The sequence below is a fragment of the Staurois parvus genome, unplaced genomic scaffold (assembly GCF_062004578.1).
Source record: "Staurois parvus isolate SC_StPar_1 unplaced genomic scaffold, SC_StPar_1.0 ptg000147l, whole genome shotgun sequence".
Lineage (NCBI taxonomy): Eukaryota > Metazoa > Chordata > Amphibia > Anura > Ranidae > Staurois > Staurois parvus.
Window position 1 is genome coordinate 14,013,217 of NW_028317943.1, and position 24,566 is coordinate 14,037,782.

The 24,566-nt window shown below is 41.5% G+C and overlaps 1 protein-coding gene across 15 annotated transcripts in view; it reads right to left on the bottom strand.

The window, feature by feature from the left end:
* NAV3 (neuron navigator 3) overlaps positions 1-24,566 on the bottom strand; it is an 833,019-nt gene that overhangs the window by 194,485 nt on the left and 613,968 nt on the right. For all 15 annotated transcript variants that reach the window (XM_089674062.1, XM_089674060.1, XM_089674057.1 and 12 more), the window contains one exon: positions 13,759-13,898. In XM_089674062.1, coding sequence (XP_089530188.1) covers positions 13,759-13,898 — 140 coding nt within the window. The remainder of the gene's footprint in view (positions 1-13,758; positions 13,899-24,566) is intronic.

A 24,566-nucleotide genomic window follows, 5' to 3' on the forward strand; every position in this document is an offset into this window, starting at 1 on the left:
CTTCTCTTCAGAGAGTCCTATCCTGCTGCCACCTAACAACTGCATTTCCACTTTCTCCATCAGCTCATCCTCCACAATGATTACCTTTTGTATCACTTGACCGTCCCTCTTAGATTGTAAGCACTAATGAGCAGAGCCCTCTGATTCTTATTGTATTGAATTGAATTGTATTGTAACTGTACTGTCAGCCTTCATGTTGCAAAGTGCTGCACAAACTGTTGGCACTATATAAATTCTGTATAATAATTATAATATAATGCATCTCAGTGTAACCATTTTTCTAGTCATAGCTATAAAATACAACTTTAGTTTTTTTTTAATACGCATTTTCGGAGCATTTTGTGCTTTTCTTGGAGAAAATTTTTTGTATACTTTTAACACAGAGATTTAAATGTGCCCCAGTAATCTCCTCTCTCTGTGACACTGAGAGATTAGACTTCTACTGTGAATATTTGAAAGAAACCTAATCACAGACTGAACAACTGCTTTTCTCAGCACTTCTCTGTACTGGTCCTGTACAGATAAAACTCATACTTGTGTTGCAGTATATTTCTATTTCCATCTTGTAATATGTAACCTTTTGTGAAAAAAATTGTAAAGAGCTATTTATAATACTGACAGTTTTTACAATTGAGACATAGTGAGCATCAAGTATATACATGTTCAGTTTGGTTGTCATTCCATTTTACCCATTAAGCAATTATACCATAGTTGCCAACAGTCACGGATTGCCCGGGACGCTCATGGATTTTTGACATTTGTCACGGACAGTCTTTGTCAAGGGCTGAATCACGGAAAATGATTTTTGTCATGGACAGGTTTTATTTTGTCATGGACCGCCAGCCATGGCAGTCGGGGCATCTAGTACTGCAGTGTGTTAACTATATTGTTCCCCCTCTCTTCCTGTGATCCTCTGCCCTCCCTCTCTGTCCTCCCCCTGCCTGGGACTGCCAATCAGTGAGAGACAGGAAGTCATGTGGATGTTTCTCCCATGCTGATTGGTTGTTACTGTGAGTGGGTGTGGCCATCCCAGGGGTGATCGTGCCTGCCCGCCTTATTATTATTATTATTATTTCAGGTACTTATATACCGTCGTCAATTTACGCAGCACTTTACATATACTGTATATTGTACATTCACATCAGTCCCTAACCCTCAAGGGGTGTACAATCTGAGGTCCCTAACTCACATTCATACATACACATACTAGGGACAATTTAGACCGGATCCAATTAGCCTTAGCCTCCTCCTCCTCCGCACGTGCAAGGCAGAGAAAGCTGCTGCAGAGAGGACTCAGGACCAAGCCCAGGATGCACACCCGGACCACCAATGATGGACACACTGTCAACGTGGCTGCAGACCGGCCAGATGCTGCTCAATAGTGTAGCAGAGGTGAGTTGTGAGAGAGTTGTGTGTTTGTGTGGGGTGTGTTTGTGTGTGTGTGTGTGTGTGTGTGTGGGGGGGGGGGTGTTGCAGAGTTTGTGTTAGTGGGGGGCAGATTTTTTGTGTGTGGGGGGTGCAGTATGGTGGAGAATGCTATGATATTTATGGTGGAACATACTGTGATATTTACCGTGGAGCATACTGTGATATTTATGGTGGAGTATACTGTGATATTTATGGTGGAGCATCTGTAATATTTGTGGAACATACTGTACTCTGACCATGCCTTGTGCCATGCCTGCAGTCTCTGACCATCTCCTGTGCTATGTCCGCAGTCTCTGACCATCTCCTGTACTATGTCCGCAGTCTCTGACCATCTCCTGTACTATGTACGCAGTTTCTGACCATCTCCTGTACTATGTATGCAGTCTCTGACCCTCCCCTATATTTATGGTAGTAACCTCTAGCAACCAATCACTTAGAGTGCGGACCAGTTATTTATATTTATATTATTAAAGTTTTTTTTTTTAGATAAGTCTATGTGTGTGTTTGTTTTTTGGACTGTTGGGGTGCAGAGCAAAATTGTATGGGGGAGCCCAAAAAAATCTCAGACTCCATTTAATCACACCCCCTTTAAGCCACACACAACATTTAGAGTAATTTAAGTCACACCCACTTTTTGGTGCGCCGCCATGTTTTTGTCTCCAAGCCAAACCCACAATTGATGCCCCCACCCCTAATTTACATATTGCTCCGTCTACACTGGCTTTCTGGAAATACAATTAAAAAAGTGTCCCTAAAAAATGTTTTTAAATGTTGACAACTATGTTATACAGTTGTAGTTTCTATAATTGAATTACCTGACCTGATTTAATATCACAGAACTTATTTCTAATGGGCGATGAAAAACAAAACATCTATAATTCAGGAACAGTATACATCTGAAGAGAAAAAAAGGATTAACATTTCTTTTTATCAAACTCTTTGTAATATCTATTGGACATGTACAGACCAAGAGCCACAATTGCAAACATTGCCAAAATGTGACATTTCTTTAATGCTCTCCTTACTTGTAGTGTTGTTATAGCATGTACAACAGCCATAGAACTGTCTGCAGAAAGTATGGTTATTTTTGCCCATAGCAACCAGACTCATTTTAAGGTATATGTGTAATATGGACGAATGATGGCAGAATCTGGTTGCTAAGGACAGGAACACTAGTTCTTTCTAGAAGCCGTATCATGAGTATAAGCCAGGGGTGTATTTACCACAAGGTAAACAAGGCATTTGCCTAGGGCGGCATTTTTCAGGGGGGGGCAGCACTGCCCCTCAGAAGAAGGAACATAAGAAGGGATACACGCTGCATGGGGACCTGATGGGTTCCAAGAGAGGCTGAGGGTTTCATGATAGTGTATGCACAGCCTGACTCTCATTCCCAGGGATATCCAGAGCTGTGAAGGTGAGTTTCTTTCTCTCTCTCACCATGAGGGATGGTGGCTGGTGTATGGGGGGTAATGGAAGGCTCTCTTGGGTGGAAGGTAGGGGTATTGTTGGTCAATGTCAGGCTCTCTTTGTGGGGGGCGCCGATTTTTGTGTTGCCTAGGGCGGCACAAAACCTATATACACACCACTGGTATAACCACAACCATGGCCTCTCATTAAAAATATGTGCTGCAGTACTTAAAGTGTAACTAAACCCCGGACCCTGCATTCACTATATCTAGTATCCCACAGTACACAGAACTTGGAAATGCAATAATTTTAGTAAATATAAACTGCTAAATACCTTTTCTCATCAGCAGTTAGCGCAGTCTTGTGACTTCTATTAGTGTCTGGCCGAGCACTGGTTAAAGCTTGTAGGAGGAGTTTTCTTTCTCCTCTGACTGTCCTATGAGGCTACATGACCCCTGACCCTCTGTCTGGACCTGTGCTGATTACATGCACTCTCCCAAGAAAAAAAAAACTCTCTAGGAATAAACACCAAACTGAGTATGTGCAGCTTGCTCCTAAGGCTCTGTTCTATCAGCAGAAGGATTGGGGACAGTAGAAGAAGAGGAGGATCAAAGAAGACAGAATCAAACAGCCTTTTCACACAATGCAGATGATTAACCCCTTAGGCTCCACAGTGTGTATAACAAGCATGCTTTACTGCAAATACAGACTGATTTTACTGTTGTGGGTTTACTAACACTTTAATTGTAAGTGCATTTGCACGTAATATTTTCTCCTGAGACTCACACTAGCACTTAGTCATGTACAGCTTGTAGAGCCCTTTGTTTACTTTTCTGTACTAGCACTGAGCTGTGGGCCATAGCAGCCCATATTAGTGAATTACCACGCATTGGCTGTATACAGTAGGCTCACCTGTCACCTGCACAACTGAGTTGGGTTTTTTTTCTTCTTTAAATGTACGTAGAAATGGAACATGGCCTTGGATGCACAGGCTTTGCTCCTGGGTCTGTGCATCTGTCCCTGAGTACCTGTCAAACTTTTCTGTGCATTGTGTGTCAATTCACTATTCTGGGCTACCTTCATGTAGCTCGGCACTAGAACAGAAAATAACTAAGGGGCTCTTCAGGCTGTATGGGTCTGAACACCTCTTTGAATGAGCCCTAAGTGCCCCTGCAAAGCCCCACAAATACCTTTATAGCCCACAAGTCCACCTAATTCAGTTTCCTGTGATGGGGTGGCAACAATGATGTACATTTCCAGATTTCAGAACAAAGTTACCCTTAAGGAAGCTGTGCATGCTTGCACTATAAGAAATGAGAAGATGTTGTATGAGGTGTGGTTGTCAGCTTTGTCACTGCTGGTCCACAAGCCTTTAGCTGGTCAGTCAACACCTGGCCATGCCTAGTCCTACCCACTACTTTTCCTTGTCCTTTGATGCATGTCAGGTATGTGCTGACTTCATTCAGTAGAACACTCACCTTGTTTTTGTGATGATACGGTACATGGAAAGGTATTGATTCAGTATAAACTGCATTAGCCTTTTTTTTTTCTATGCATGTATGTGTATTTTATAAATTCTACTCACTATCATTTGTATGTATGTAACACCCTCCTAGGTAGATGCTAGGATTTGTATAGTTGAGGTAAACATAGCTGTGTTTCTCTGCTTAACAGAGAGACTGTTAGGAAAATCTAGTTTGGATCTCTGCTTACCAGAGTGCTGTGATGGATTAGTCAGGTCTGCTCATAATGCTCTGGTGCAGAGTTCTGCCCTCCTTCAGGAATCTAGGAGAGCATTCCAGAACCTGGGAGGGAACTAGGCAAATGAGCCGCATGAATATTTATACAGTCCTGGCCAATTGCAGGGGAGGGCAGTCCCACTGCATGCTGGGAGTTGTATTTATTTTCTGTGAGCACATGGGTTCCGTGTCTTTCCCAGGAGAGGATTGAACCAGCCAGGCTGGAGGCAGGCTTGGCTCACCTGGCACTGGCTGCCATGCAAGCCTCAGGTGGTCGTTTTGAGGGCCTGAAGTTAGAGAGAGTGATCATGGTTCTACAGCATGCTGACTGAGGGGGGCTGTCTGCCAAAGCTCTGTCTGGTATCACTGGAGAGATTTGCTTGGAAGATTGGAGGGAGGCAACCATTCTGCCCTTGGGCCTTGTGAATACAGACATTGAGGAATTTGGGGGCTCTGTGTGCTTGCTACCCCCTGGTGCTAGATAGTCAGCGTGGGTCTGAAAAGGAAAGGGAACACTGGCTAGTGTTCTGAAGAGCTTTTCCAATAGTTGTTACTGCAAAGAACTTTGCTCAGCTACGTTACCCTTGTGCTGTCATAACTGGTTTGCACCTGAGGAGCTCAGCCCTGTAACTAAAACTACAGAAAAAGGGACTTTACTCACTGCTAAACTACATGTTGCTACAAACTGAAGAGAGGTCTGCTGTCTACTTTCAGCCAGAACCTCAATAGTGCTCAAATAAGAGATCAGCTAGATGTCCTCAGTGTGAATAGTTCTGATTTTGGAGTATTCTACTGAATTCCCATTCCCTCTCCCCAGACCTACAATAGAACAAACATCCCCTAGACTGGTCATTGAAGACAATGAGCAGGTGTCTGTACCTGGCTGTGGAAAATACCTTGTGCCTGGTTGCAGAGTGAAGAAGGGGGGAGACCTGGGCAAAAATACAAGCGGCCCATGCGAGGGTGGTACTATATGTAATTCTTCCATCTGAACTAATTGGTTGATCCTGTCAGTCACCTTTCTTCCTTGATAAGAACTGACCACACAAGGCACAGAAGTTGATCTGTACTTGTGTGGTCAGGTTTCTTCCTTTGGCTGGCCATTCAAATGTACAGGACACTGCAAACACACAGTATGCCTGTATTGCTAATTGATAGTGTTTTTCAGTCACCATACCCCTTTCTCTCCCCCCCCACTCCCCCATGAACAATCATAGCCTACCTGTGGCACAAACACCCTCCCAATCACAGCTTGCCTCTTGAACACATCCCCTGCACAAGCACAGCCTGCATCTTGCCTTAGGGTGAACAGATAATGGAACACAGGCACAGTGTCTATCTGCACAATGTCCTTTAATTCTGCCCCCACTTTCTGGAAGAAGAGATACACGGTCACATACAGTAAGATAACTTTTTACAAGATAAGAAAAATAATTTCTTAAACCAAGCAAACACATTTATGTTGCCTGCATAGTTATTGCTGTATTAGAATGTTTCTATAACATATTTTAACAACTACAACTAACTAAAGTGGTACTAAACCCAGAAACTACAATGTACAGTATTATACTGCAGCTTACCAATCCTTAGATGTGGTGGCTGCATTCATTTTCTTTTTTTTTAGGTGTGTTTTCCTATATTTTACCTGGTGATCCAGCCAGTAACACACTTTCTGTTTTAGGGTATCTGCATTCTGGATGAAGTAGTAATGCAGACACCTTAGGACCAGGGGCGGACTGACTATTCGAGCACTCAGGCACTGCACGAGGGCCCGGGGTCAGAAAGAGGCCCCATAAAATGCTCCTGGTACCTTTTATAGGCTTTTTTGGGTGTGTTTTGAGTGTGAGCAAGGACACAGGGGCCCCATGATCCCAAATTGCCCAGGGGGCCCCATGAGTTGTCAGTCCACCCCTGCTTAGGACAACAGCATTTTCCATCTGAGGAGAGGGTTGTAGACTAGCAGATTTAGATGGACTTGACTAAAAAATTAAAGCTGAACTCCCGGTTACACTTTATAAACAATTACAGCAACAGTTTTGTTTCCTCTTGGGATAAAGGTTTTACATAAAAGCTGACCAATGTAAGCACCCCTGTCAGTGGTGAATGGTTTGTTTCAACATCTAACTGCAACTTTGTCTGGACAACTTAGTCTGTTAAAAGGACGTTGAGAAATAGCAGACTTACTGGTCAGATCACCAGGTGAAAATAAAAGAAAAAAGGGTACAAAATGGAAAAATAATGCAGCCACCACATTTAAGAATAGGTAAACTGCAAATTAGTACATTTTTGTTTTTGGGTTTAATACCGCTTCAAAAGGTGATGTTTTTCATTTTTTATACGTAACAGGTACCTGACTTTTTACCGTAGCCTAAATGATAATTGTCAAGAGAAAAGTGTGAGGGCTGTCATTGGTTATTTCCTTCAGAAAATGCTAGTTGATTAGCTGTGTTTGGAATTCACAGTACCAGGAAAGGTTTGTCTAACACCCAGCATGCAGCATGTGAGCATGCAGAACTGCACCCCTTCCCCTGCTGCTAATGCATGACAAAAAATGGGCTTACCACCCTACGCCCTTTCTCTGCCCCCTTGCTCCAGCTTCCATGGTTGGCATGGAGTGTGCACTGTGCATGCATGTCCAATCGCTTGTTTTCTAATCACTGAAAGCTGGTTGTGCATGCACAGTGTCATGTCAGCTGTGGGCGGCTGGGGTGGAGAGGTGGCATGTTGGGGTGCAGTGCTGGATTAGGGATGCAGGGGAGAACCCCAGTGCTGATGTGCACACTTGCAGTGTCTTGGAAGCTGGATATTAGACTGTCGGGAGGTACTAGTGTAAGCAGTGTTGAAAGAGGGTAGCAGGTGATGCAGAGGTCAGCAATGTTGGAAGAAGGTAACAAGGGACGCAGAGGTGAGATGAATTGGAAGAAGGTGGCAGGGGATGCAGAGTCCAGCAATGTTGGAAGAGGGTAGGAGGGGATGCAGAAGTGAAAGAAGGTAGCAAAGAGTGCAGAGGTGAGCCATACTGGAAGAGAGTGGCAAGGGATGCAGAGGTCAGCAGGGTTAGAAGAGGGTGGCAAGGGATGAAGCGGTGAGCAGTGTTGGAAGAGAGTAACAAGGGATCCGGAGGTAAGCAGTGTTGGAAGAGGATGGCAGGGAATGCAGAGGCCAGCAGCTTCTGAAGATGGTGGCGGATACACAGATGAGCAGTACTGGAAAAGGGTGGCAAGGGATGCAGAGGTGAGCAGCACTGGAAGTGGATGGCAGGGGTTGCAGAGATGAGCAGTGCTGGAAGAGGGTAGCAAAGGGTGCAAAACTGAGCTGTGTTGGATAGGTTGGCAGGAGATGCAGAGCTCAGCAGCACTGGATGGGGGTAGCAAGGGATGAAAAGGTCAGCAATATTAGAAGAGGGTGACAGGGATGCAGAGATGAGCAGTGTTGGAAGAGGGTGGCAGTTAATGCAGAGATGAGCAGTGTTGGAAGAGGGTGGCAGTTAATGCAGAGATGAGCAGTGTTGGAAGAGGGTGGCAGTTAATGCAGAGATGAGCAGTGTTGGAAGAGGGTGGCAGTTAATGCAGAGATGAGCAGTGCTGGAAGAGGGTGGCAGTTAATTCAGAGATGAGCAGTGTTGGAAGAGGGTGGCAGGGATGCAGAGATGAGCAGTGCTGGAAGAGGGTGGCAGTTAATTCAGAGATGAGCAGTGTTGGAAGAGGGTGGCAGGGATGCAGAGATGAACAGTGTTGGAAGAGGGTGGCAGTGAATGCAGATGTAAGCAGTGTTGAAAGAGGGTAGCAGGGGATGCAAAGATGAGCAGCAATGGAACAGAGCAGCATGGCATGCAGTGGTGAACAGTTTTGAAAGAGGATGACAGAGAATGCAGCTGTGAGCAGTGATGAAAGTGGGTGGCAGGAGATACAGAGGTCAGCAGTCCCGGATGTAAGTGGCAAGGCATACAGCTGTGAGCAGTGTTGGAAGAGGGTGGAGAGTGATCCAGAGGCGAGTAGCATTGGAAGAGGGTGTGCAGAAAGCATATGTAATGCAAGAGTTGCATGTTGTGTGAAGGTTTGTGAGTGTCTGTTAGGCACTAGCTTGTGGCACAGTAATTAAAACATATTTTGTTGGTATAAGAACTGTGCCATATCTTACTGTATACACAGTGAGTTGGTTCAAAATGTAAGGCCCTCCCACTGAGTCCATGCCTCCTTCTCCTCTAGGTGCACAAGGCTGCCCCCACCCCTCTGTGGAATAGTTTTTTGTGACTAGCTTTAAACTGGCTATAAAAATCCCTATAGGTGGATAGTGATCCACTGTATGGGAAATGTCATTGTTCTTTGTTATGTCAGCCTATATAGGCTGGCACCAAGCATGGGGAAAAAAGATCACCCAGAACGCTAATAGGCATACTAATTTAGTAATAAACAACCATATCCCACTGTGTATTGCTGGTCACATACATGTTGATCTGATTGTAAACCTTTAAGCAATCAAGACTCAATAAAAGATCTGAGATTTATGAACAATAGATCTGGTTGTCTGTCATCGGTTAAAAAAAGATGGCTAACCAGCCATAGTTTTCAAACTGTAGGAACTTTTGGAACAGGGCTGCTCCCATCTCAGACCAATAGCCTTCATTCACATGGCTGTAAAAATTCTACTGATGTTATTACACATGCCTTTTTAGAAGAAAAGTTCCTGTGTAATGATCAGCAAAAATCCTTGCATATAGATGCATTTAAATGCATAAAGACACATATGCGTGCATAATGATCATTTATTTTCCCCTTCTATAAGACTTAATTTAAGTACTTACAAATGCATATACATGCGTTCATATGATCAAGCGTGTAAAGTGCATGTTCTTAGATGCAAATGTTTGCATTCTGTGGTAAAGATATGAATGCAATGCAGGTTTCTGCACCTGTGTGAATGGTTCCATTGAAAACAATTCAGCTCTTTTCAGATCCATAATTAAAAAACACTTGTATACAGGGCCGTGGATAAGGGGGCAGCACCAGTACTCCTGTACGGGGTTCAGGCCAGCAGGGGGGTTCAGGCAGATGGGTCAATTGGATGTTGGCAGAGATGGTGATTGGCGTGGCTGGGGGAGCAATTACTGGAACAGATCCCCTGTATGTCTCTCTGAAGCAGTTGAAAGCTGGCTTCTTCTCTCCTCCCCACTGGCTTTCAGCTGAAGCAGAGAGAGACGGGATCAGTCCCAGTAATTGCCCTCCTACTGCACGCATAACCCTCCCTGTGCTCAATACATTTCCCCTACTGCCTAGGCCCCCCCGGGTGCCCCCACCCCACAGTACTGCCACCTTTCCTCCTCTCCTTCCCCCCGGAAACTGTAAGCACACAATAGGATCAATCAGGATGAAAAGGGGGGGAAGGGGCTAGTAAATATGTCACATTTATCAGCCCTTTTCTTTCCTGAATGAACATAATGATTGATCAGTACCGATCACTTTCTGTGTTCATTCATAACCGTGTGTGTGTGTGTGTGTGTGTGTGTGTGTGTGTGTGTGTGTGTGTGTTAGGGGGGGGGGGGTTTGTGTGTGTTTTTTTTGTGGGTTGTGGGGGGCCCTTTCAGGTTGGCTGTATGGGGCCTCATGGTTTCTAACAGCAGCCTTGCTTGTATATGCATTAATTTACAGCAGTATGAATGAATCCTTAGTGTACTATGCACGGTGATGATGAAATACAACTGAACAGAGACCATCTGAGTTATTTGACAGCCCTGCCACTTGTGAAGAGGTGATGTCTATATGTAATATCAGAGGCAGGTAGACAGACACATTGCTTTGGGTATGTATTTTTCTCTGCAAGTTTCATCTTTGGACAAAAAGACAGTGGAAAAAAGAAGATGTGGTGTGTGGGGTTACACAGTCATCACTGAATTATTACGTTTAATGATCTAAACTGCCACATCAAATATAATAGAAAATGTACTATGTGTATAAAAAAATACCAGCAAATGCTGACGTAGTTAAAATGCTAGAAGCCAGTGCAGCTAATTGAAGGACAACTAGCTCTGCAGTTCTTCCTCCATCTATAACAGCAGTGCGTGTTCTGCCTGCTGGGATTCAAGTGCAGGACATTAGTATGGACAGATACCTCATAGTGGCTGCTTTAATCAATACCCTTTGAAATAAAAAAATGTATCTGGCCGCTAATGTTCATTATCACAGCACTACTCTATTGATAAGTGGCTCCATAGGCGATAGGAAAAATTGCCACTACAGAATATCCTGTCTAATCACAAGGTTATGATCACTTATGTACAGAGATTGTAAGCTGTGGTGATAATAACTACATTAAATATAATAAGAAAGCTTCTATGAAAGCCTGGCTATATTCAGAATGTGCTGTATGAACAGCTAAGAACAGGATTTTGCAGACACTGTCCCCATCTTGTGGCCATTTAGGTGATTAATAATAAGTGTCAAGCAGTATGTGCATTTCCGACAGGATTTTTCAGGTATGTGAATTGCATCAGTATATTTATGTAAACGTAAAAGCAATGTGTCTTCTTTTTCTTTTAATAAAATTAAAAAAAACAGAATGCATTATTAAGATTAGGGGTGTCCAACCTGAGGCCCAAGACAGCTATGAATGCGGCCCAACACAAAATTGTAAATTTTAAAATGTTGATTTTTTTTTTGTAATAATGCATTTACACTTAGCAAGTACATGAAAATGTAATAGTGTCTCTTTACTGGACTTTTATCTTCCCAAAGGAAAATATCCCATTCTTCATAATCATGCCTTATTCATGTCATATGTTTTCAGCAGTACCTATATTTGTGAGCAACTATTTTCTAGGATGAAACACATGAAGGATAAAATTAAAACCAAAATATCTGATGAGCATCTTTAGGATTTATTGAGAATTGCTACTACATCCATCGATCAGATATTGATGTGTTAATTTATCAAAAACAGTGTCAAATATTGCACTAATTTTTTGCTGCCCTATTTTACTGTTATAATAAAAAATATTACAAAAAATTAAGTTTTATTACTCAGATAGGTACATTATCTATATCAGTGATCGTTAACTTGTGATCTACCCAAATTCCCATCGGTAAAAAGGACCCATCCATTACGTATGCAGAAAGAAGAAGGAAAAGATGTGGGATGATCATGTGATTGCGGTTTCAGGTAAGTGAAATGAAGAGTTTGGAAGTACTGTCCATGATGTTTATTTTATTTGCACTAACAACTTCCTGAACAAGCTTTAGGGATGTTCCCTTCTTCACAGGTGTAATGATGGAGTGTGGCATGTACAGGTTGGCAGGTAAATAATTCTTGTTATTTATGTGAATAATAATGACAATGATTACCTAGCTGGATGTCATGATTGACATGGAATACCTTGCTGGACAATTTGAATGATGTGAATTTACTTGACTTTTTCAACTAGGTATGTATGTGTGTGTGGTTTGTTTCCATAAAGTGCATTCTCTTAGATTGTAAGCTCCAAGGAGCAGGGCCCTTCTAACCCTCTTGTATTGACCTGTATTGTCACTGTATTGTCTCCCTTTATATTATAAAGCGCTGAGCAAACTGTTGGCACTATAAAAATCCTGTATTATAATAATAATTTTCAACACGATGTGTGTGTTCATTTAATTTTCACCGTTTTTTGTGAATGAGTAATAATAAGGGGTTCTAATGTACCCCTGTACTCATCCATCTGAAAGGGCATGGATATCTGACGGCCTTATTAAAAAGAGGTTTTCCAGCATGCTACATACTCCAGCATACTAAATCCTCACCGCTCTTTTCAGGCACAGGATATGGGGAAGAGACAAGAACCTTGCAAGGTTGGGAGGCCCTCCATCAGACTGTCATCAGTCTGTCATTTTGCGGTGCACTGCTGCAAAAATACAGATCCCCTGCCAGATGGCGTCTGCATACAGACCAGCTGAGAATACAAGGTAATGTAGCTAACTAAATATGGGCATGCCCATATTTGGTCAATGAGGTCTCCTAACACCCCTGACATACTGTAGTTGGCTGGTGATCTGTCATTTGCAACAGATGAACATCAGGCAGATGAACATCGTTGGGTGGCAGGTCAATGTGATTAATGATACATAGCAGAAGGATTTTTTTCACAGTGTACGTATTTTTATTTATTATTTCTATTTATGGAGAGATGAGTACAAAGGAGTACTATGTAACTCATACTCATTCATGTGAAGGTGCTGAAATCTTCGTGCCGCTCCCCCCTTATTCTAAAGGGGATTTGATCTTCTGATAAGACAGGACCTGTGGATAAGGCCTCTGTCCTCAAGGGTTGCTTGCTGGCTACCCTCCCAGGCATGTGGCCTGTTATGGTTTGGGGCGAAATTGTTACTCATTCACAAAATACACAACTCCAAAGCATGTCAGTCATAATGAGCTTTCAGCCACTGATCTGTACATGCCAAAGTCTCACTGGAAAATTAAAGCCCTAAATATAATCCCATGGCCTATACACTACCAATAAATCATGTAAATTTATACTGACAGGAAAATGCACAGACGCTTGTCAGTTCTGTCAAACCATTGCAAAATAAAGAATAAAGAACTGACTGGTGGCAGTTTGCTGGTATTTTGATTATTTTTTTCTAATCCAGCTAGATTTTTGATGCAATATCTTACCAAGTCAGGGATTTCTTCCTGTTGTCCCTACAGGTGCAGTCCAGTTGGTCATACATCTTTTTTTGCTACTCAACAAGGCTGGTAAACTGGTCTATACTGATCAAGCTACTCAACATTTTTAAACACACAAAAATTCTGGTCAAGAAGCACATTTTCTATTTTCCTTACATTTTTTTTATGGCCATATTAGCACGCTTTGTTTGGCCAGCAGAATGTCTGTAGCACATTTAGGTATTGCAGTGCAAGCCATACAGTTAAAGCTGCTACACAATTAGATTTTTTTCAGTTTTTTTACAATGAATTTGAAACATCTGCATTTGTTAAAGGTTATAGCAACTTTTGGAAAAGCACATTAATTATCATTTTAGAAACACAAACTGACTTGAAAAGTTGATATTTAACCATGAGCTGTATTTCTTAGAAATCATGAAATAACACTGAAAGAAGTATTAAAAAGCCAATATACAGTAAAAACAAGCAAAGCGAACAAACAAAATCACCGCCACACTGTACTTATAGCTTCGTCAGTTGTCATGCTTACCTTTTTCATTGCCATTTGCATAATGAGGTGGTTTATTTTTGTCAATGCTGTTAAAGCTCTGACTTCTTCGATTTAAATTAGCTGTTCCCTGAACCTTGGTACTGCTGCCTGCAGCTGGCACCCTGGAAGGTCCTGGAAGTCTACAGTGAAAGACAAAAATAATGTTATTGCCCAACAGAAAGGTTCCTGTACATGGCTCAATAGCTGCTTATTAAAATCTAATGTGCTAATTAAATAAAATGCATCTGAAGATGAATTAGGTGCAAATATAATTAGTTATAAACGTTCGATGTACCTTTTCTTCAACATTTTTATCCATATTTTTCATGGATAACAAGCTACTGTCTACATTATGCATTCATAAGAACCACTCAGAGTGCTATTATACATGAGCAAACAGGCTACAGTTGCAGATATGCTCTTCCTTATATAAGCTAGCCAGGCTTTTGCATTGAAAAAGCTGTTGTCCATATATGTTTTAGACATGATTACTGGAGGTGTTTAGGTATGATACAGGAGGGTAACACAAAGTAGTAAGATTATGAGTGAGCATGTCAGAAGTGAGGACATAAGCCATGAAGTTGCAGAGCTATAAGGTCCTGAACTGTTGTAGCATTTGTTGGCTATAAGGTGTTCCATAGCATGTTCATGGATGGATTATACACTTTTCAGAATGTCTCCAGGGACCATAAAACCACTTTTCACCTGGGCACTAAGCATTGGCAAATGTGCAGATTTTTGGCCTTGAGCAGAGTCTATGGCCTCTTGCACACTGATGCCTACAAATGCACTTTTTTAGACATACAGGCATTTTTTTTACTGATGTAAACGCAGACCATTGTTTTAATGGGCCTGTACGTACAGGCATGTAAACATGCGCCGTGTATAGGTCAGTCAAAAAAACAAATCTGAGTTGCTGGACAGTATTTTATGCACATATGAACACTAATACGCATGTAGAATGTTAATTTGAAGAGATTAGAATTGCATTCAGAGAGCTCGAATTTATTTTATATGCATACACACAAATGCACGCAAAATAAATGCAAGAAATTTTCATTCAGGAATACTGATGTTCACACATCAGTACCATGTGCAAGTACTGTAACTGTATTGCGCTTTGTTCATCAATCTCTTTTTTAAACCAGTGCTTCTATTGCAAACCTATAAATATGTTTAGGCTATGTCACATTGACGTGAGGCTAGGTATAATATTATGATAAAAGACATTATAAGCATAAGAGCAGATAGTGTACTTAAAAATGCTAGTTATACAGTACTTTGTTCTCACATATCTCTATATATTAGAGATAGGCAACCGCACACATTTATAGGGGTATTTGCCCAGGTGCAATCCATGAAAAAGTTATGTAGAATATGCAGCAGGCAGTAGGTGCACTCAACAGGACTTACAGCAGGAGGAATTTTCCAACATAATTTAATCAATGTCAACGTTTCAGTGAGGCACAGCCAGGGATGTATTTACCGCAAGGCAAACAAGGCGTTTGCCTAGGGCGGCATTTTTCAGGGGGCGGGCTGTTCCCTGGAAGAAGGGACACACTTGAAGATGGGGACATGTTGGGCTCGGTATGTCAGTGCGGTGAGCCTTCTCGGTGTACCGGCCGCCACCGATGAGAAGGAGGAAGAAGGACATCCGGGGTACAGTCCTGCGGACACGGTGTGGCTGCTGGAACAGTGGGAGGTTGGCAGGTGAGGGGAGGATGGGAAGAAGCTAAACACAGAGATGGGGCCGGAAATGTACAATGATCACTGTCATTATACTCAGTATTGTTGGTGTTCCTATCAGCCGAGAGCTGAGTTAGACATGCCAGGAATGTGTGTGTGTGTGTGTGCACGCGTGTGTAAATCATTGTATATGGGGTCAGGGGGAGGGGAAGAATCAGTGTATATGGGGACAGTCTGTTGGGGGGGGGGAATCAGTGTATATGGGGGTAGTCTGTGTTTGGGGGATCAGTGTATATGGGGGCAGTCTGTGTGGGGATTAGTGTATATAGGGGCAGTCTGTGGGGGGATCAGTGGATATGGGGCAGTCTGTTGGGGGGGTCAGTGTATATGGGGTCAGTCTCTGAGGAGGGATAAATGTATATGGGGGCAGCCTGTGGGGGGATTAGTGTATATAGGTGCAGTCTGTGGGGGGATCAGTGTATATGGGGGCAGTCTGTTGGGGGGGATCAGTGTATATGGGGTCAGCCTCTGAGGAGGGATTAATGTATATGGGGGCAGTCTGTGGGCGGATCAGTGCATATGAGGACAGTCTGTGGGGGGGGATCAGTGTACATGGGGGCAGTCTGTTGGTGGGGGCAATCATTGTATATGCAGGCAGTCTATGGGGGGCGGATCAGTGTATATGAGAGCAGTCTGTAAGGGGGGGGATCAGTGTAAATGGGGGCAGTCTCTGTGGGGGGGAAGGAGATCACTCTGGGGGGTTCAGTCTGAGTCAGAGGGAATTTACATCCCACCATACACTTATCCGCTCCCTGCAGAGACCTGACATCACCCAACACTCCCCATTACACCCATCACACTCCAAAATACCCAAACAGCACATCTCATAGATCCAACCCTACTATACTCTGCATACACCAATCACATCAACCCTCCTGCACCTCTCTCCACCCATCACACTCCACAATTCCTGCTTACATCCATCACACCCTTCATACAGCTATGGCTCCCCCATCATCCCCCATAATACACTATATACACCCCTTCTTCATTGTCACCACCCTTTACACCCTAGTTGCTAAGGTCACCATGCAATCTCTCTCTCACTGGGGAAGGGGGGGGCGCACAGTTTTTGTGTTGCCTAGGGCAGCACAAAGCCTAAATACACCACTGGGTACAGCCCACCTTTCTCAGGAAACACACACACATACATATATATACATTGTATAAGGAACTTTAGTTTATCCACTAAATGTGTTTCAAATACTGATACACAGATACAATTTCTATTCTGCAATCTTTAATACTAAGAGCTCAGCAGTTTAAATGCAGATGTAATCAGAGACACGTACTGTTTTGGAAAGCTAAATTAAATGACAGCACTGCAGCTTATGTAATTTGTGCCATGGATCAAATGTGAGCAGCTGAGCTACCTATCCCCAGAGCAAAGTATTATCTAAGCATCCCCTTTCTTCAGGGAATGCAAGCCAAAAATAAACATCATCTCAAGCCACAAGACTTCTGTTCCCCACACTGGCCTTGACCTACACCAACACTTTAGAACAGACCATAAATTAAAGAGTTGTTAGATCAATGACATCATCACTTGCCAGAACACTGTGGGAAAGCTCTGCTGTAACGGAAAAGTAAATCTTTAACTAGGAACAAATTATGAATAAAAACAGTACAATATAGCAGCATAGAACTTTTAAAGCTGATCTGATTACTTGCAATGTGTAACTGATCAAAATAATTCCCACAAAAACAAAATGGAAATAGATTTTTGTATTGAAATCATTATGAAAAACCAATAAACAATACTCAAATCAGATGAACACGGAGAAAAATTCACAAACACACGCAATTTGGGTTTATTCGGTGACTGGCTCATTGTCACATAGTTGAAGTCTGATTGAAAAAAATACACATGTCCATCCAGTTCAACCAAAAGAGGGAAAAAAAAAAAAATATATATATATATATATATACAATTGTGTATATATTCACAGTCCTATACCCACAATTGATCCAGAGGAGGGAAAAGAAGATCCAATAAAACATGATCCAATTTGCTCCAGCAGGGGAAAAAATCCTTCCTGATCCCCCAAGAGGCAATCAGATATATCCTGGATCAACTTCAACTATACATTTTAGTATCCAGTTACAATTTGTGTATTTAGGAAAGAATCCAAGTTTTAAAACAATCTACTGAGCTGGCCAAATCCAGCTTTTGAGGGAATCTATTCCACATTTTCACTGCTCTTACTGAGAAGAGGCCTTTCTGTATTTGGAGGTTAAATCTCTTTTCCTCCAGATGTAAAGCGTGTCCCCTTGTCCTCTGCGTTGACCTTAAAGTGAATAAATCTAAACAAAGTTCACTATATGGACCACTTATGTATTTATAAATGTTGATCATATATCTCCATTTACAGGATAAGTTCACATTTAAAAAAAACAATGATAAATGCCCATATTTTTTGCAGGTAAAAAAATATGCATTTAAGATTTCTTTTCTTCTTTTCTTTTTTTTAGTACCTGTAAAGCATTGCATCAGCGCTCAGCAGATCACTGGTGCAATGTTGGTCTCTTGCAGACTATCAATGTAATATGTGTGCTTGTAACAAGCATAGAGGTTTACAATGACAGGAAGACTCAACGAACTACCAGAGCGCTCAACAGAACCATGGTAGTCCATTGAGAACTACAAGCCAACATCTGCAAAGGATGTCAGTACTTTTAGTTCTTTCATTCACAGAACTCTGTGAATGAATGACACCCCAGTGTGGGCAGAGACCACATGGACAGGCTGTTTTCAAAAAGTGACAGCTAGTACAGGCATTGCTGTCACAGGGAGGGGTGGAACATGTAACATGAAAACAAAGACTTTTGCGCTAGATGCGTGATAACCAATAAAAATCAAACAATGAAAATGAATTAAATATGAGTTGCAAAAAACGATGCTGCCACTTCAAACAAAAATCAATTAAACCAATTCAAAAGAAGCCTCAAGTGATTCAGTAGCACAAAAAAAATAAGTATATATTATGTATATTATATATATATATATATATATATAATATACATAAATAAGTGATTAATCAACATAAGTGAGAATGAAAAGTCCATAAATGTCTCTTCCACCAAACAATTCTAATTCCAAAAAGGAATCACCACGTGCTCATAAAGAAGGCGTTCCCCCTTTTGGGTATACACTCACCAAATAATCATGCCCCCCATTCTCATGGTTGCCTGGAATTGCTTATTTTATTAATTCAGTTGGGAAGGAAGTCAACCAGTATCAATATTGTTTCCTCTCTGTTTATCCTCAAATCTCTATGCCTCTCATTCCCATGATCAGCTCACACCACTTCACAGATTAACAGATTCCTCAGCAACTTCCAGCCCGCTGTAATATCAAGTGATGGAGGGGTTCCCGGATCTGGACCCAGTCACGACACCAGCACATCACCCACACCATGCATGTAACATGTTACCAAAGGAGAACTTATCCTTTAATCTCCTCTTCTCAGGAGAGAATACTTTCAGTTCCTCTAATCCTTCCTAATAGCTAATCTCCTCCATGCCTCTAATTAGTTTGATTGCCCCTCTGCACTTTCTCTAGTTCCTGAATATCCTTTTTGTGAATTGAAGATCAAAACTGAATATTCCAGATGAGGTCTTACTAATGATTTGTACAGGGGTAAAATTATCTCTCTCTGGAGTCTATACCTCTCTTAATACAAGAAAATATTTAGCTTGTTTTGTTAACTGCAGCTTGGCATTGCACCCAGTTCCTTCTCCACCATTAATTCCCCCAGCTGTTCTCCTAGTATGTATGTATGATGCATGAGTGTTTTTAGCCCCCAAGTGCATAACTTTACATTTATCAACATTAAACCCCATTTGCCACATAGTTGCTCAATTAAACATTGAGGTCGGCTTGTAAGTTGGAGACATTGAGTAAGGACGTTATTCTACTACATATCTTGGTGTCATCTGCAAATACTGGAATGGTACTTTTAATCCCAGACCCTATATCGTTTATAAATACATTAAAAAGTTAGGATCACAACACTGAACCTTGGGGTACACCACGAATGACCTTAGACCATTCAGAGTATGAATCATTAACCACTACTCTCTGAATACGATCTTTTAGCCAGACTTTACTGTAGACTTTACACATTAACCATGTGTGGGGAACTGTGTCAAATACTTTTGCAAAATCTAAGTACGCTACATCCACAACCACTGCTTACATACTCTATATTCTATGAAGTACTGCAGGGGTATTTGCATCCCAGTGTTCCCTAGGCCATGAAAATCCCACTAGGGAGAGCAGAGGCATCCTATCATCAGTGCCTTGATGACTACTTATTTTCATGAAAGACCCAGGAAATCCATCCAACAGTGTCCCATGTATGCACAAAGTGTGAATTCAACTATCTCCTTACTTTAAGTGACCACAACTACACGTGTCAAAGAAAACAGAGGGGAAAACAATGATGTACCCATACAGATTTACCAACTTAGCCATACCATTGTTTTAAGCAGAGTAACTAAAATATATTTATGTTTTACCTGTTTAATACAGGAGCCTTGTATAACTGTCTCTCTGTTCGGCTGGTCAGTGTTAGACTTAATGATTGACTGCTGGTATGTATTCACATCTGCTTCAATCAATTGTGCAAATGAATGGGGTCACTGTAACAGTTAATAATAAACCTAGACTGTTTCACTCTTAACATAGAAATGTTCATTGTAAGACATCAAACTCCAGGTTGTATATAGGTGTCTACAGATGTTTAATAAAAACATATTAGGAAATGCTAATTGCTTAATTTTGATCTGGATGTTAGGATTGGAATATATTTTAACAGAGGTTACGCAAAAAAAAAACCTGATAATGGCCATTTTTCATTTATAAAATACCTAACCCTACATAAAGCAGAACTTAAAGTGGTATTAAACCCAAAAGGAAAAATGTCCTATATTGCAGCCTACCAATTCTTAGATGTGATGGCTGCATCTGCTTTCTGTTTTAAGCTTTCTTTCCCTTATTTTCACTTGGTGATCTGACCAGTAAGTCTGTTATTTTTCAAAAGAACAAGTCTTGCACATATGTCAGTTTACAGGGATGAAACAAACCATATGACCACTGACAGGAGTGCTTACAATGATCAGCTTTTAATTATTGATTTCTCTATGTAAAACCTTCATCACCAAAGGAAAACTGTATTCTGTAACTGCTTATAAAGTGTGAGCTGGAGTATGGCTTTAATTTAGCAGTGTACCTAAATCTGCTAGTAAATCCAACACTCCCCCCTCCAGACTGACAAGCTATCCAAATGTTCCCCCTTTGCTCCTTCATCCAGAGTTTAGGCACTCTAATACAGGAGGTGTGTTAATGGCCAGATCACCAGAGGGGAACATTCCTAAAAAAAAGAAAATGAATGCAGCCACCACATCTAAAGATCTGTGTCCCCCAAGTTCAATCATGTGAATATTCCTTTGGTAGATTTGGCAGAATGGGTGGAGAACTCATTTCAAATTCCAGTGCCACAACTTCCTGATTGAGACATCTGGCTGGGTGGTTTTAGTTCTAACAGAGAGAGAGAGTCGCTACAGCAGCCATAGTGGTCAGTTTGGAAATTCTGTATAATGAAAGTACCTCTATTGCAAGAAATTCTTTATGTGGAATCAGCAAGAAGGTTAGGGTTACTTCTTAACCACTTCCAGTCCGGACACTTTTACCCCCTTCCTGCCAGGCCAATTTTCAGCTTTCAGCGCATCACACTTTGATTTACAATTGCGCGGTCATGCAACACTGTACCCATATGAATTTTTTAGCATTATTTTGAGACAGATAAAGCTTTATTTTGGTGGTATTTATTCACCACTGGGATTTTTATTTTTTTTGGTATGTAAATGAAAATGTCCATAAATTTTGAAAAACGTTTTTCTTATAAAATTTTGCAAATAAATAATATTTCTTCATAAATCTTGGCCAAAATGTATTCCATTATCTTTTTAGTAAAAAAAAAAAAAATAACCCAAATTAGTTTATAAACAAAATTATAATTTTTAAACATTTTTCTTTACATTTTTATTCTTTTTTAATATTATTATTTATGTGTTTTTTTTTACATACTGTCACCCTAGCAGTACAGTGTCACCATGGTGGGGGGTGATGAAGATTTTTTTTTTTTTACACTGATTGCTTTTACATCCTTTATGAGAACTACTGTGTGAGCTGTGATTGGTCACAGCTTGTCACATGGTACAAGGCTGTTGTGAATAGCCTTGTACCATGTGACCTCTGTGATCATTCACAGATTTCACACGTACTAAGCAATGATATCAGAAGTGACATCTTGCTTACTACTCTGCATGTGATCACTGATTGGCCAATAAGTGATCACATGATCGGGACCTCGCACAGAGGTCGCGTGCGATGATCAGTGTTCCACTGTGTCTGGAGGACACTCCCAGGGAGTGCACACAAGCAGGGGGTGGGGAGGCCGTTTATAAATGGCTAACCGACCCTGCACTGCCACCCTCCGGCCGTTTATATACAACGGCCGGATGGGAGGGGGTTCCTAACCCCAGAAACTACAAAGCAACTCATTCACTCCCTTATTATATCATGACTTGACTACTGTAACCTTCCTCACTGGCCTACCTCATCACAGGCTATCCCCGCTTCAGTCTATCCTGAATTCTGCAGCCAGACTCATCCACCTTACTAACCGCTCCGTATCCACCACCCCCGTCTGCCAATCCCTCCACTGGCTTCCGATTGCCCAATGCATAAAATTCAAATTACTAACATTGAATTACAAAGCTGTTCATAACAGTGCTTCAAACTACATCACCGACCTGATATTCATTTACCACCCAAAACGTACTCTCCGCTCCTCACAAGACCTCCTACTCTCTAGTTCCCTGGTCTCCTCCTCCCATGCCCATCTCCAGGACTTCTCCAGGGCTTCCCCCATCCTCTGGAACTCACTACCCCAATCCATCAGACTGTCACCTACCCTCCTCACCTTTAGGCGCACCCTGAAAACCCATCTCTTCAGGGAAGCCTACCCCGCCCTCACCTAATTGCCGATCTCCTCCACTCTTCCTACCACTCCATCCCCCACAGCTATTTCCTCCTGTACCACTATCCCCTCCCTCCTAGATTGTAAGCTCCAAGGAGCAGGGTCCTCGAACCCCTCGTGTATTGTATTGTTACTGTACTGTCTCATGTATTGTCTCCCATTATAATGTACAGCGCTGAGCAAACTGGTGGCATTATATAAATACTGTATAATAATAATAATATGAAGTGACTATACCGGAGTTATGAGTCGCTTGGAAATGAAAGATGGCCCTATCTATGCAACCTTACCCAATCCTTACCAGGTAATCAGAAACAATCAATTTATTTCTGGTCTACTCTGGCCTGTCAAAAAGACCGAATGATGAACGAAAATGCAATGACATCATATAAGAGAATATAGAACGTGATCAAGAAACTTGGTTGACAGTGGCAATGGGATATGAGCAGGGGTGGACTGACCATTCGGGCACCGAGGGCCCAGGGTCAATAGGGGGCCCCATGAGATGCCCCTGGTACCTTTTTGGGTGTGGTTTGAGTGTGGGCAAGGACACAGGGGCCCCATGATCCCCTATTGCCCGGGGGCCCCATGAGTTGTCAGTCCACCCCTGGATATGAGACAACTCCTCTGTCTTTGAGAACTAAGGCTTTTGAAAAACTGAAAGAGTCCCTGGCTGTCACTAGGCACCCAGTCACCACATGAAAATATTTTCTTTCAAAGGAGCCATGGCGAGGATTGGAATGATTGGTGTAGTAGCCACCCAGGGCCAAACTGTAGTAGTAGTAGTAGTACTTCCAAAATGAAAAAATCATGGGGTAGGTGAATTAGCTGTAGGAAGTCCTTCAAATAGTTCCCAACTTGGTGCTAAACTGGCTCTTTCTTACTCGGTAAAGATGGCAGACATAAATTATAGGCCAGCTGCTTTGTGATAGATACCCAATCTGAAGCTATGACTACTATGCCTTTCATCAACAACATAATCATATGCAAACAAGAATACATATAAACAAAATCATATATAAACATAGAGTAGGGAGACTTGAAACTCATAGCACAGTGTTAAAATATATGTTGACAGCCCCAACATCCCAGAGAGTTGAGTATATTTTTCTAAAGGCAAAAAATGATGTTCACTTTTAAAACACAATTTTTCCTTAGCTTAATGAATGAGGTGAAGCTCTGCTGACCATCATCCAATCTCATGCCAGCAAAAATACTGTTTTTCTTTTTAATTTTCCTAGCATGTGATTGAGTATTTTTTGCAAAGTGAATTTTCAATACATTCACTAAGGTAAGGGGAAAATCCCTAGCAAAGTAGAAATTCCTTTTCAAGTTAGCAGCCTATTTGCCATTAGTAAATCAAAAATCAAAAATAAATCTAAATTTCATTAACAAACATTACACAAGCTACCTTCATTTAGGCTTACTCATCTTTTAATGCAGATGAAGTTATTATAATCAAAGTAATTGGCAACAAAGTTTGCAATTACAGTAATGGTGCACTTGAGTAACCACATAATTTAACCACACAGCATGGCCAATTTTACATTTTCTTTTTTTTTTCTTCAAAAAAGCAATACAAAGAATAGACAGTATATACATTTTAGCATACTGTATATACATATGAATCACTCTTGCTGCAAAGCTTTACTGCAGTGCTATTTTCTTTTAAATGAATGCATGAACATACAGTATTATAAGAACAAAACCTAATAAATGTCCCAGGGAAATTTTGAAACAGAAATGGTTCTGTACTATATTGTTGTTTGTCTGCATTTTATTTAAAAATGATTTTTATTCTACCATATCACCTACCATATTACCTAGAGTTAAAGTGTTACTAAACCCACATCAGTAAAATCAGTCTGTATATGCAGTAAAGCATGCTTGTTATACTCACTGTGGAACCTAAGGGGTTAATCCTCCACATTGTATAAAAAGGCTGTTTGATCCTGACTTTTCTAATCCTCCCCCTCTTCGCTCCTGATAAGACATATGGTGTGGAGTCATTCTGCA